Source organism: Argopecten irradians, chromosome 5 (genome assembly GCF_041381155.1).
Source record: "Argopecten irradians isolate NY chromosome 5, Ai_NY, whole genome shotgun sequence".
In the NCBI taxonomy this organism is placed as follows: Eukaryota; Metazoa; Mollusca; class Bivalvia; order Pectinida; family Pectinidae; genus Argopecten; species Argopecten irradians.
Window position 1 is genome coordinate 34,798,814 of NC_091138.1, and position 14,239 is coordinate 34,813,052.

Here is a 14,239-nt window from a genome sequence, read left to right on the forward strand (position 1 = left end):
ATTTGTTGTAATTTCTTTCTGTCTCAAATATTATGGCGCCTACTTTCTTGTTAAGCTAGGATGACGCAGTTACCTCCCTTGTGAGAGAAAAAAAATCCTAGCAAATACGACAATGGTTACCTTTACTGATCGTATCAATTTCTAAAATTAATTTGCATTTGATTTGAAAATAATTTTTAATATGTGAGCTAGTTAAACATACATAAAGTCAACTTTTATCTGTCCGTTTCACAATGCATTCCGGAATATCTTTCCTACTCTGTGAGTAGTTTACACTCACCGGAAGTTTACTCATCAAAACGAAAATAGAAACTTAGCGTAAGCTGTTACTATCGAGGTCCAGAAGTTCTTTCAGTACACAGAAGTAGCACAATGAGCAACAAAGGAGATGCGAAGAAAGGTAATGCATTACTTATTAATAGTTGAATGTACTTCATAAATGATAAATAGAATGTTAATGTGATATTGTGAAAGTCACGTTTATGAAAAGTTGATTTGGCTTAAATTAAATGTCATCGATGAAATCATCAGTGAATTCCATGTTACATCCTGTGTATTTTCACCAACTACGTCTTTATTTCCAGTATGCGATTATGCAATATGTTTGAATTGAAATGAAAAAGCTAATTAACCATTTTTGTTGCTACAAAAGAAATGTAGGTTAACGCTACTCTACCGTGATACATTACAAGTTTATTTTTAACATGATAGAATTTGATCCGTGATGCAATTTTCTAAAAATAAGTCTTAAGGTTTAATTTAGTAAAAATATATGTTCTGGCTAATCTATTTTGTGATAAGGCATGCATATATTACTAATTGATAAAGGGTTTCGGCCTTTCGGGTATATAACTTACATTTTTTTTTTTGTTCTTTGTTAAACTACTACTTACTGTAATATAATTTTAACTATGTCATTGTCAACACATTTATTTTAATTGATATAGTTAACATTTAAGTATGATTAAACTTAATATTAATAGGAACTCAGAAACAACTCATTTACTATCCAGTAGTTTCAGTTTGGCATGTAGCCATCATTGTTTATTCACTCCATGGATGTATCAAATTTATCAAGCTCAACTTTTTATATACATGTACACACATAGAGAATCTATACTTCAGTTGTACGTATGTAGCTTGGTAGTGTCTACCTGTTTATATCTCATTTGTATCTATAGATGTAATTGATCCGACAGTTGTAAAGTGGATACTTTTTGTTCAACACACTTGTCAGGATATTTTCTTGTTTTCTTTGTTTAGTAATCCTTACTTTGACCCAATTTAACCCCAGGCTAGATATACATCTATGTGTATCAGTTTTATGTTAAACTTGAATCTGTTTATAAGATTTAGGTGTAAAATGGACTACCTTTATATAATGTAGGTAATTGATACCACATATTTTCTACATAAAATACTTTCTCAGTATCTGTTTTCTCTACTGTACATATTTTTCATAAACTATGGTATTAAGAAAATACACAAATCTCAGGATCAAATTTAATTACCATCTTATTACTGATATTTGAAAACCAATTGAAACAAAAATTTTCTAGCTAGCTGAAGTGCAAAGAGAGAAAGATGCAATATTGTATTGTCAGTTGAAAAAAAATGCATGTAATAAAAAGTTACAGATAATGATATTAAACTAGGACAGCTTTGTACTTCCCGAATAAAGATATATTATCAATTAAACATTTTTGACATTCTCTGTATATATAAAGACAGGATATAATTTTAGAAAATCGTAATGTACATGTATGTACCTTGATTTCCTATGACACATACATCTTAAATTAATATACATAATTGATTTACTGATTAAATCATACAACTATTTTATGTACCCCACTACCTATCACACTCATTTAGTATTTTATTGAAGATAAACTTTTATGGAAGAAGTTAGCTATCTTTCAAATATATATATTATACTGTACCTGCATTTATTTGTATTCACTTGTTGAACCTACTGCTTCCATTGTTTTCAATGATGAAAAAATGAGTATATTGAATTATTATATTAATATTAAAATTAAACACTCTAATACTTCAAGTGATATATTAATGATTTCTTATTGGCTTGAATACGGTATATGGTAATTATGTAGTATATGTACTTTAATTGTTTACTCAATTTAGTTGTATACATATCATGATACTTAGCTTGTGTATTAAGTTTTTGTAGATGCAGGTTTTTGATGTCTTTGGCTATCAAATGCAGGCATAATTATTGATTTTAGATGGGACTCCTGAATTTCAAACCTTTTAGAAGTACAAAGGACAGGAGTATTTAAAACCCTGTGTACAAAGTAACCCCCCTGATTTGTTTACTGTTTTGTGATATCAATTTCCTACCATATTGTACTTTGTTTTTAACAATAAACGATTGGGGACTGTGTCTTGTTTTGTTTATGTTATTTGTTTTAATTATTATCATTGATTTTTAATTCAGGCATTGCCTGGTTACATATTGGGGTACAAGCAAATATTCAATCAATATACTGTTTTCGATCCAATAAGTGCCCCCATCCCTATAAGCACCCTTTCCCCTGTTTAGGCCTTGAATTAAATTCAGACATGAAATATTAAAGTGTGGATTTCATTATTGATTTCTTTTTCAAAATGATTAATTGCTTACCTACTTTGTGCTATGATTTTATGAATGACTACTCCAAAATTTTGTTCTACTAATTGCCCTCTTATTTATTTCAATTTTTTCAAGCACCCTTGGGTGCTTATTGGGTCGAATATGTAGATGTTCAAAATACAATATCATAAATTGACCCATTTAAAGTGGAGTGAACACACTTGTTACATAACCATGCAGTGTATATAGCATATGTGTCTTTGATTATCTGTTACCTGTGTGGTATTCATATTTCGGTCACCTTGACGCTTTGTTAAATTATCAAATGTCAAAGCTTACTTTAATTTCTTCAGATGTGACAGATGCAAACCCTAACCCTGTGTCAGACACAGATGCTAGGTATGGAACTGGTTATGGAGGAATATCCTCAAAGGAAAAATTCAGAACGTAAGTCTATTATATCATTTACCATCCTTGTGATCTGGTGGTTTTTTTTCTAACATTAGTTCAACTTCGCTAGCCAAGGGTATTTAGTCTGATTCTCTTCCAACTACTCTTGGCACATCTCACTTCAGAATAGGTGTTTTTGCTTTTAAATTCTGATTAGATGCGGCTAGGTTTAGGCGACCAATGAAAACGCGGCTTTGATATGTCAACAAAACTGAACTGAAGCGATAGTATAGTGACCTACATTTGTATATTCAGGCATCAGGCATGTCATGCCTGTCAACAGCAACTCCTAGCAACGTTATATTACTGTCTATTTAATCAATTAGATGTTTTAGACCAGCTAAATAAACATCTTGGAGACGTTGCTCTCCAAACAGATTGGAAAGTATGTGCATGGTTTATGTTTCACAAAGTAAACAATTCAAAGATATACTGTGATCTTGTAACAAAATTGGACACTGCGGAACTTAAGCATGAAACACAAAACTAGTGTCCGAACTTCCTAATAAACAATTTAAATGACTCACGCACATATTAATCTTTGGTATTTTGAATCTTTTGCAAACAACATGAGTGTTTTATAGGGTGCTGCCATTTTTTTCAACCATACAACAATGATACAAGCTTTTTAATTGGTTGCTTATTACGTTAATGGAAGGGGCGCAACTGCGGTGTTCCAGCAGTTGGCGCAGTGCGGGAACACCAGTTCTGAAGTGAAAGTAAAGTGAAGCCAAGGGTAGTAGGAAGAGAATCGGACTAAATACCCTTGGCTAGCGAATTTGACATTAGTTGTATTTAAATAATTGATTAATCATAATCACAGTGAAATATTTCTGGCAAAAGTATTAATGTCTTCCAAAGGATCGAAAAAAGCAATGATTAAAGGAACACATTAATATTATGATACATCACAAGCTTAAACTCAGTATATGTTCACTTTAAAATTCATTATCACTTATTTATAAAATGATCAAACATTTATAATTTAATCTATTTATTTATTTATTCTATGTTTCAATGGTAGGCCTGTCGCTAGAACGACCATATTAACAGAGGCAGAACTCAATAGTCCTTACTACAAAATGGACCACGCTAGACGTGGAAAAGCTGTCATCATCAATAACAAGGAATTCAGAGGCAACATGGGACTTGGCGACAGGAAGGGGACAGATGTGGATGCATCAGTCATGTACCAAAGACTCCAAGAACTTGACTTCGATGTGACACTCGAACACAATTTAACAGCTAAAAAGATGCAAGATATTTTAACTAATTGTAAGTTGGGGTTAGTTGTTATCATGGCCTAAGTGTTTATTGGTTTGTTTATAAAATTCTATTAATAGCTAAGGTCATTTGAGGATGTGCCAAGTTTAGGTGTTTATAATTACCTAGGAAAAGGTGATTGAACTTAGTTTACCTTCTATGTATCCAGCTTGTAGGAAGAGATAAAGTAAGAAAAAATTCTAAACTATTGCTGTGGCTGATGATAACCCAATACTAATTGAACATTTAAAATCTCAATATGTTTTCCATAGATGTATGTACATAAAGTACCTGGTAATTAGAAAACATATGTATCTTGATATTTTGTCACAGATGTGTGTACATAAGTACCTGGTAATTAGAATATTTTGATATTCTATCACAGATGTGTGTATATATATAAATAAGTACCTGGTAATTAGAATATTTTGATATTCTATCACAGATGTGTGTATATATATAAATAAGTACCTGGTAATTAGAATATTTTGATATTCTATCACAGATGTGTGTATATATATAAATAAGTACCTGGTAATTCTTGCTAAAGGGTTTAAGAGATATCTTGTACAGAAGTTTCTGTTTCAAAATAAATCAGCTTGACTATTGACTTTGACACCTATAGATGTCATAATCTCATAATGTGAAGAATGCAATGATGTGTTGCTATGGTGTAAATATTCAGGTGTTCATAAGATACCAGAAGGTTTGTACAATGGTGATCCTATATACACTACCCTCCAAAAGCTCTGTTACACATGCAGTTGTACATATAGTACATAAATACGTAAACCTTTTTAATACAGGCATCAGTATATATTATTTATCAACTTATTTACGTTCTCAAACCCATTAATTGTTTTTCGGGAGTTTTCTTGAGATAAATTGCTAGCAAATTTTAACATACCAGGTATGTAACAGAACTTTTGAAGGACAGTTTATATTTTATATACCCCCAGTAGAGGATCTTACACAAGTTACATATCAAATTATTAAACAAGTTTAATAATATATTTAAAAACCACAAGTGTAAGATTCTAGTTATCATACAACTAGTATTTATGGAAATATAGACAAAACTTTCAATTTTGTTTCTGTATAAGAGTGGCTGAAACAGGTTTGCATTTGATATTTCTATCTACTGAAACAATAATACGAAGTCATGTTTTGATTATGAGGGCATTATTACCTGTAATGTCACAATAGTGTTACTATGTGTGTCTTAGATATTTATGACATGGTCGTATGACGTGGCTGAACATGCCAGTTGCATGAGAAATACACTTCCAACCCTAACGGAATGTATGGATTACAACACAGATCATTTAGAACTAATTAAACCATGATTTAAATTGTTGATTGTAAATATTTTATTTTACCAGTGTCATTAGAAGATCACAATGACTGCGACTGTCTGTTTGTGGTCGTTCTGAGTCATGGTGAGGATGGAGTGGTGTTCGGGACCGAGGGGTCAGTCGAGGTCAAAAAATTGTTTGAACCTTTCAAGGGAAACAAATGCCCTAGTCTGGCAGGCAAGCCAAAAATATTTGCTATACAGGTGAGTTATTTGTGATATGTAAATCTGATCAGGAGATATATGAATAAGGTTATTGATTTTACTGCTAATCTATAAAAAAAATTGTCAATTCATATACGTGTTCATATATCATAAACTTTTGAAATTGCAAATGAAATCAACTTCATATTCATTAATTAATTTAGCAGATGTTGTTGTCAAATGAGTAAATGCACTTATGGTGGTTCTGTTGTATCCATTTGTGTGAATGTATATGTAGCAGGGTGCAGGATTTACAATAAATTTAATACCTGCCTCTGCCAGGGATCGAACTCGGGACCTCTGGATTACTAGTCTGACGCTCAACCGATCGAGCTAAAGAGAAGTTCTCTCTAGCCGAGCGATATATTGCGGCTAGTATTGACCAGGTTACATATATACAAGAATACTTATGGTAGAATGGTTTGTATTATTGGAAGATAGCTTGTTCAGATTACAAAATTTTAGTGATAATCAACTTACCTTAACCTCAGACTTTACAGGAGAAAGACTGATGATTGATTGAATACTTGTGATTCATCTTTTTAGGCGTGTAGAGGTTCCCAGTTTGATGATGGTGAGAATCTAACAGTCACTGATGCAGAAGGAGTGATGGAAGTTGACCGTCCTGTTAGAACACAGTCCATCCCTGCTGAGGCCGATTTCCTTGTAGCCTACTCTGTTGTTCCTGGTAAGTTTGGTATTCAGTCTGTTTTTTGTGTTCAGTCTAGTGGTCATTGCTGTGTGCATTCAGTCCATTTTTTGTGTTCAGTTTGGTGTTTAATCTGTAGTTTGTGTTCAGTCTAGTCGTCAGTGCTGTGTGAATTCAGTCTGTTGTTTATGTTCAGTTTAGTGTTCAATCTGTTGTTTATGTTCAGTCTAGTGGTCAGTGCTGTGTGAATTCAGTCTATAGTTTGTGTTCAATGTGGTGTTTCAGTTTGTTGTTTGTGTTCAGTCTATATTTCAGTCTTTATTTGTAGTCAATAGTTTTAAGTCTTGTAGTCAATCTGTTGTTTGTGGTCAGTCTGTTTGTCTATCTGACGATCAATCTGTTGTTTGTGGTCAGTTTATTGGTCTGTCTGGTTGTCAGTCAGTTTAGTGGTCTGTCTTGTGGTCAATCAGTTTAGTGGATATGTTGTTTGTGGTCAGTTTAGTGGTCTGTTTTTGTGTGGTCAGTCTGTTTGTGGTCAGTAGTGGTCTGTCTTGTGTTCAGTCAGTTTAGTGGATCTGTTGTTTGTGGTCAGTTTAGTGGTCTGTCTTGTGGTCAGTCTGTTGTTTGTGGTCAGTTAAGTGGTCTATCTGGTTGTCAGTCAGTTTAGTGGTCTATCTGGTTGTCAGTCAGTTAAGTGGTCTATCTGGTTGTCAGTCAGTTAAGTGGTCTATCTGGTTGTCAGTCAGTTAAGTGGTCTATCTGGTTGTCAGTCAGTTTAGTGGTCTATCTGGTTGTCAGTCAGTTTAAGTGGTCTATCTGGTTGTCAGTCAGTTTAGTGGTCTGTCTGGTTGTCAGTCAATTTTGTGGATCTGTTGTTTGTGTTCAGTTAAGTGGTCTGTCTGGTGGTCAGTCTGTTGTTTGTGGTCAGTTAAGTGGTCTATCTAGTTGTCAGTCAGTTTAGTGGTCTGTCTGGTTGTCAGTCAGTTTAGTGGTCTGTCTGGTTGTCAGTCAGTTTAGTGGTCTGTCTTGTGGTCAGTCAGTTTAGTGGAACTGTTGTTTTTGATTAGTTTAGTTGTCAGTCTTGTGGTCAGTCAGTTTAATGGTCTGTCTGATTGTCAGTCAGTTAAGTGGTCAGTCTTGTGGTCAGTCAGTTTAGTGGATCTGTTGTTTGTGGTTAGTTTAGATGTCAATCTGATTAAAATACAGATCCTTATTATCACTACGTTTGATATGAGGATCTGAGAACATCCCATTAGGGGTCACGTCAGGATGACCTTTGGAAATGGCCAATCAAATTTGCACTGCCAGAATCTTGACTGGGGACGAACTAGTTCGAAAAAACTGTCCGAATAATTTTCGTGTGCGTAGTCATCTCGCCCAAAGGGCACTACACTTCTAAATGTATATGCTTACTGGGACGAAATGGCGTTAACAATTCACGTAGAAATGTGTAGAAAATGTATTTGATCTGGAATACACGTGATAAAAGGTCATCCGAACGTGACCCCATATCGGGTATTGTCAGATCCTATGTTGAACGGAGTGGTTATAAGGATCTGTATTTTAATCAGATTGTTTAGATGTCTGTCTGGTTGTCAGTCAGTTAAGTGGTAAGTCTTGTGGTCAGTCAGTTTAGTGGTCTGTCTTGTGGTCAGTCAGTTTAGTGGATCTGTTGTTTGTGGTTAGTTTAGATGTCTGTCTGGTTGTCAGTCAGTTAAGTGGTCTATCTGGTTGTCAGTCAGTTAAGTGGTCTATCTGGTTGTCAGTCAGTTTAGGGGTCTGTCTGGTTGTCAGTCAGTTAAGTGGTCTATCTGGTTGTCAGTCAGTTAAGTGGTCTATATCTGGTTGTCAGTCAGTTTAGGGGTCTGTCTGGTTGTCAGTCAGTTAAGTGGTCAGTCTTGTGGTCAGTCAGTTAAGTGGTCTGTCTTGTGGTCAGTCAGTTTAGTGGATCTGTTAATTAATGTTGTTTGTGGTTAGTTTAGTGGTCTGACTGGTGGTCAGCCTGTTGGTCTGCCTTGTGGTCAGTCTGTTGTTTGTATAAGTCTTGTGTGTGTGTTCTGTCTAGTTAATTATTTCCAGGAAGTCTGGTGGTCAATCTGTTGTTAATCTAGGTCAGAATTTGGTACCCAGTAATAATTTGTCAGTTTGTGGATTCTAATTTCTCTCCTAACATGTTTTTGTGATCGCTTTTGTTGATTTAAAAAGGAACATGATTGAGATTCAGTTGGTTGATTCATGCATTTAACAAAGATTGAACTTTTTAGGTCACCTGAGACGAAGTCTCAAGTGACCTATTCTAATCACCTTTTGTCCGTCGTCGTGCGTCGTCCGTCGTATGTCCGTAAACAATTTACATTTTCGACTTCTTCTCCAAAACTGCTGAAGCAATTTCAATGAAATTTTGCACAAACCTTCTAAGGCATAAGGCCAATCAAAATTGTGAATTATATGGTCCCCACCCCCCAGGGGACTGTGGGAGGGGCCAAAAGGGGTAAAATTGAGTAAAATTTCAAAAATCTTCTTCTCTCCACTCACAGATGTGGTAGAATCAAATACTCTTCATAGATAGAAAGGTCTTAAGGTCCTTTTACAAAAATTGTGAATTATATGACCCTGGGGTCTCTAGTTTCCCCCTGGGGAGGGGGTTAAGTTTACTATACTTTATATTGAGAAAACACATTTTTTGCGCATTATTTGGTCATTTGTAATAGGAAATGAGTCAAATGTTGTCAGAATTATCAGTATGAGATGGCCATTTAATCCTACTAACAAATTTTCTATGACTGACCTCCAGGGGCCTTAGGGGCGGGGTCAAAAGGGATCAAATAGGCTAAAACTTCAAAAATCTTCTTCTGAAATTCTGGAAATGGTAGAATCAAATACTTTTCATAAATAGAAAGGTCTTAAGGTCCTTTACAAAAATTGTGAATTATATGACCCTGGGGTCTCACGTTTTCCCCTGGGGAGGGAGTCAAGTTTACTATAGTTTATATAGGGAAAACACATTTATGAGCATTTTTTGCTCAATTTTCATTGGAAACGAGTCAAACTTGGTTAGAATTATTAGCCTGAGATAGCATTTTAATATCATATCCACATTGATTCTGGCCGATCCCCTGGGGGCAGAGGGGCGGGGCTAAAAATGGGTCAAATAGGCTAAAACTTCAAAAATCTTCTTCTGAAATTCTGGAAATGGTAGAAACAAATACTTTTCATAAATAAAAAGGTCTTAAGGTCCTTTACAAAAATTGTGAATTATTATGACCCTGGGGTCTCACATTTCCCCCTGGGGAGGGGGTCAAGTTAACTATAGTTTATATAGGGGAAAACACATTTATGAACATTTTTTGCTCAATTTTCATTGGAAACGAGTCAAACTTGGTTAGAATTATTAGCCTGAGATAACATTTTGAATATTATATCCACATTGGTCCTGGCCGACCCCCTGGGGCAGAGGGGCGGGGCTAAAAAAAAAGGGTTAAATAGGCTAAAACTTCAAAAATCTTCTAAAATTCTGGATATAGTAGAATCAAATAATTATAGATGGAAAGGTCTTCAGGGATTTTTATAAAAACTGTGAATTATATGACCTTGGGGTCTCACGTTACCCCCTGGGGGAGGGGTCAAGTTTACTTTAGTTTATATAGGAGAAAAACATATTTGTGAACATTTATTTGCCCAATTTTCGTAGGAATTAGTCAACACTTGATTGGAAATTATTAGCCTAAGATATAGCATTTTAACATCCATATCTGTCCTTGATGATCCCCTGGGGGACCAGAGGGGCAGGACCAAATTTAACAGGGTCAAATTGATTAAAATTTAAAAAAAAAATACCTCTAAGTTCACAGGTTTGATGTAAGCAAAATATACTCTTCATAGTCTAAAAAGGTCAAATTTATAAAATCACTGACCAACTTCAAGACCCAGCATATAGAGTTTATATGTCTTTAAATTGTTTCATTATTTGTTTCATTATATATTCTAACTCAGGTGACCATTAAGGCCCATGGGCCTCTTGTTTAATGGTATTTATTCAGTAAAATTTTTGTTTGACAGGATATTATTCATGGCGGAACTCAACCAACGGATCATGGTTTATTCAAGCTTTATCAAGTGCCTTGGAGGATAAGAAGTTACAAGACCTAGATTTCTTACGTCTGCTCACCGTAGTTAACCGCAAAGTTGCCTACCAATTCCAGTCACAGACATCCGACCCTCGTATGGCATTTAAAAAAACAAATTCCTTGTATAACCTCAATGCTTACCAAGGAGATATATTTTACTCCCAAGTAACTCTCTGTTTAAGTTTAGTTTTAAATGAATTGAGCAGGAAAACGGCTCTGCTCTAATAAGCATTGATAAGGATGGCTATATGATAAAGGATAGAAATTGAGAGAGAGATAAATATGTATGGAAATGAACTGTTATGTTATGTTTTTGGAAAATCACCATGGAAAGGTAGTATAAATACACTTTTCCTATGTTATATATATTGAATATTGTTTTAATTTTCAAATGTGGTATATTTGTTAAGGCTCATATTCCCTTGCTGATAACAACATATTTTATAGAAAACATATGCATCTGTTTTAGATATTTGTTAGTATGCTGTCAGATACTATGTTGATGGTCACATGATAGTATAAAGACGAAAAGTTATCTGTTAAGGAAGATTGAAAAAAAAAATGTGAGAAATTCATGCTACTTGGTTTATAGATATATAGCCTTATGAGTGACAATCTAAAGATTTTCAAAATCTATATAATAAATATATATCATACCGTCTAATAAATGAGATGTGAATATCTTTTCTAAATAAGTTTTTTAAATATGATAACAAGCTGATTAAGTCAATATGATTGAATACATTAACAATATTAATGAGATTAGAACTAACGATTACCTCTGTTAATTAATTGTTAGTATCCTTTACATTATTACATTGATCGTAAAAATTAACCCCTGGAATGTTGGTAGTAGCATTCATCAGTATGTACGGAACAAACAAGAACACACACCCCCTTTCTTTACTATTTTTGCTGTTAAATATATCTTCAGCCTTTTGATATGTTTTGGTTTTTGTTTTCTTTATTATCTCTATTTTATTACTTTTTTCATTTTATATACATGTACCAGAAACATTGCTTGATATTACAAAGTCTTATGACCTTTCATTTGTCTGTATTTCATTATTTGCTAATTCACCAAATTTCTACATATTATGGCAAACTAATCATATAGAAAACTTCCTGGCTTTAATTAGAAAGATAACATATTGAAATATGAATTACTCTTCCTTGTGTAATGAGTATTTTCAATTTTCAAATTTCATACTCATTTCTCAGATTTAAATTGCAAAAAGTCATGATTAAATTGAAGTTTTATTGGTGTGTATAATAAAGATGTAAAAGAGGATTCTGAGGATGGCTAATTAGATTTTTTCTCTTCTTCAGAAAATTAGGTTGTAAAAATATTTCATGAAGGTAAATATTGTCAGTGCACACTGTACATACATGTATTTGTCTCTATTTTGTTGATGTTTTCTTGTTCATGTTTATGAAATGAATATCTCTTTGTGTTGATCTTTTATTTCACATTTTCTTAAGTGAAATATTTCAACAAATGTTCTAATTAAATGATTACCTCAACATTAGTAAATAATGTCACATAAGCCTATTCATATTGCTTGGATTTTTTCTTCCTTTTCTAATTGTTTGATTTTAACAAAACATGTATGCTCTAAAAAATAAAATGATTACGGCATTATATATAGGTTCAGGTCATGATTTGATTGGTAATCAGTAATTTGGGTTATTTATATCATTGATATTTCTTCACAAATACAGGAACAATGTATTACCGAATATTTTGTCAGAGGAAAAGTATGCAGTTCAATGGCCTTTGCACCTATCCACTAGCATATAGCTCCAGCTGAGTTTGTATGTGATAAAAATAGATCTAATAATCAATTATGGCTATATACACCGGAGAATAGATACACAAGTGATGTTCTTTATTGGTACTAGTCAAATCTGTTGAGGAAAGTCGAAAGTGAGATGCTTCCAGTCTCTGCATTACACAGAGTTATCTGCCCTTGTAAGCTGGGTAATCACTTTATTGCTAGCCTACATCATAAACTTAAATCACAATCACCCCTTAAAACTCAAGGGACCTCTTTTACTTCTCATTCTGGAATAGTTCATTATTGAATGATGGGGGTGAAGGAGGTCTTTATACTGCTTGTCAAGAGCAGACAACTCTGAACATGTTAAATATAGAATACATATATGTATTTGAATATGACTAAGTTAGTTGTTCTTGTTATATTTTTCTCTCTCCTACATTCATGTTATATAATGATCAAGTTAAGATGTTCATTTCACTCACCGTTTTACTGGCATTTTTGTTTCATTTGCAGTCAATCATATTAATTTTATGTCAATATATACGGTATATATTTATTCCCTGCTTTTTATATATGATTTAAGAACTTGCACTATGTAAAATAATTGTTGTACATTATTACTATAGTAGCTTATTCAGCTCTTTAGTTTGTGTGAATGTATAATGATGAGTATTGTTACTGTAAATTCCATTGGAATGTTGTCCACACTTTGCTTTATAAACTCCTAGCAGATGAAAATGGGCCAAAAATTACTGAAAACATAATATAAGACCAGTACGATATAGTATATTATTTTGTTTCCTTTATATTTCGTTGTTTGTTTTTATCTGTGCATATTTTTGTAAGACAGTTGCCCTACTTGATTAAAAAAATGATGAAGGCAAAACAAAATTAATATCATAATTATTTTCTATAAATTTTGAAGTAATTTACCAACAATTCTTTAAGAATTGGCTCTTACTTTATGTATAAACACAATTTCAAAATACTTCTGGTGACTTTAGAGTTTGCAAATGCATGACTACAAACAAATCTCTGAATTCACTTGATTTTAGTTTTTGCAATAGGATACCTGTATACATTGTATGTCTAATATATTTTCAACAACTACATTAGAGAGTCAGTACAGTTGTGTTCATGACAATATATTCTAAGATAATTGTGTATAGATTACACTGCCTCCTCTTTATATACATTTGTATGTAAATATTTTACTTCTTTACTGCAGCTCAGAGCTTTGATCAGGGTTACAATTTCAATGATGAGAGAAACTATATATACTTTCAATCTCTTATTTACTATTGAATGTGTTCGTCCTTTGGTGATCGATATTACTTAAGTAAAATATTAAGATATGTCCATATGGATATCCATTATTAGTATCTGCAGTGTTCCACGTTAAAAATATTGGTAGTAACACAGTTATCATGTCAGGTCAGTGTTACCTGAGAATGATACCCAACTGGATCATTTGTTAAAGTTGTCCACTTCTCTGGTAAAGATAGTGATATATTGATGTTCATTTGATCAGAGCCAAAACTGAAAATGGAATGCTGAATACTAATACTTCACATAAGTGCTGCTTGAACCAGAAGGTCTTTGCAATATATTTTGGACTTCTTCTCCTGAACTTTTGGAAATAAAACCTTTGTTGTATTAGAGCTTGATTTGATGTGGCTTAGAATGAATATCATTTATTTATGAAATAAAATATGTATCTGTTGATATTGTGTTGATTTATTGATTTTTAATAATTGATAATTAATTAAAGCCAATGCCACGTTGTTACCGGTATTGAACTAGCTGATTGAATGAAGG

At 33.4% G+C, this 14,239-nt stretch overlaps 1 protein-coding gene across 1 annotated transcript; it reads left to right on the forward strand.

The window, feature by feature from the left end:
* The first annotated feature begins 257 nt into the window (after window positions 1-257).
* Window positions 258-14,144, forward strand: LOC138323650 (caspase-3-like). The gene is given in 7 exon segments (XM_069268416.1): window positions 258-400; window positions 2,947-3,040; window positions 4,068-4,318; window positions 5,689-5,864; window positions 6,411-6,552; window positions 10,573-10,742; window positions 10,744-14,144. Coding segments are annotated over 7 exon segments (927 nt in total). The 5' UTR covers window positions 258-372; the 3' UTR covers window positions 10,810-14,144.
* The last annotated feature ends 95 nt before the right edge of the window (window positions 14,145-14,239 follow it).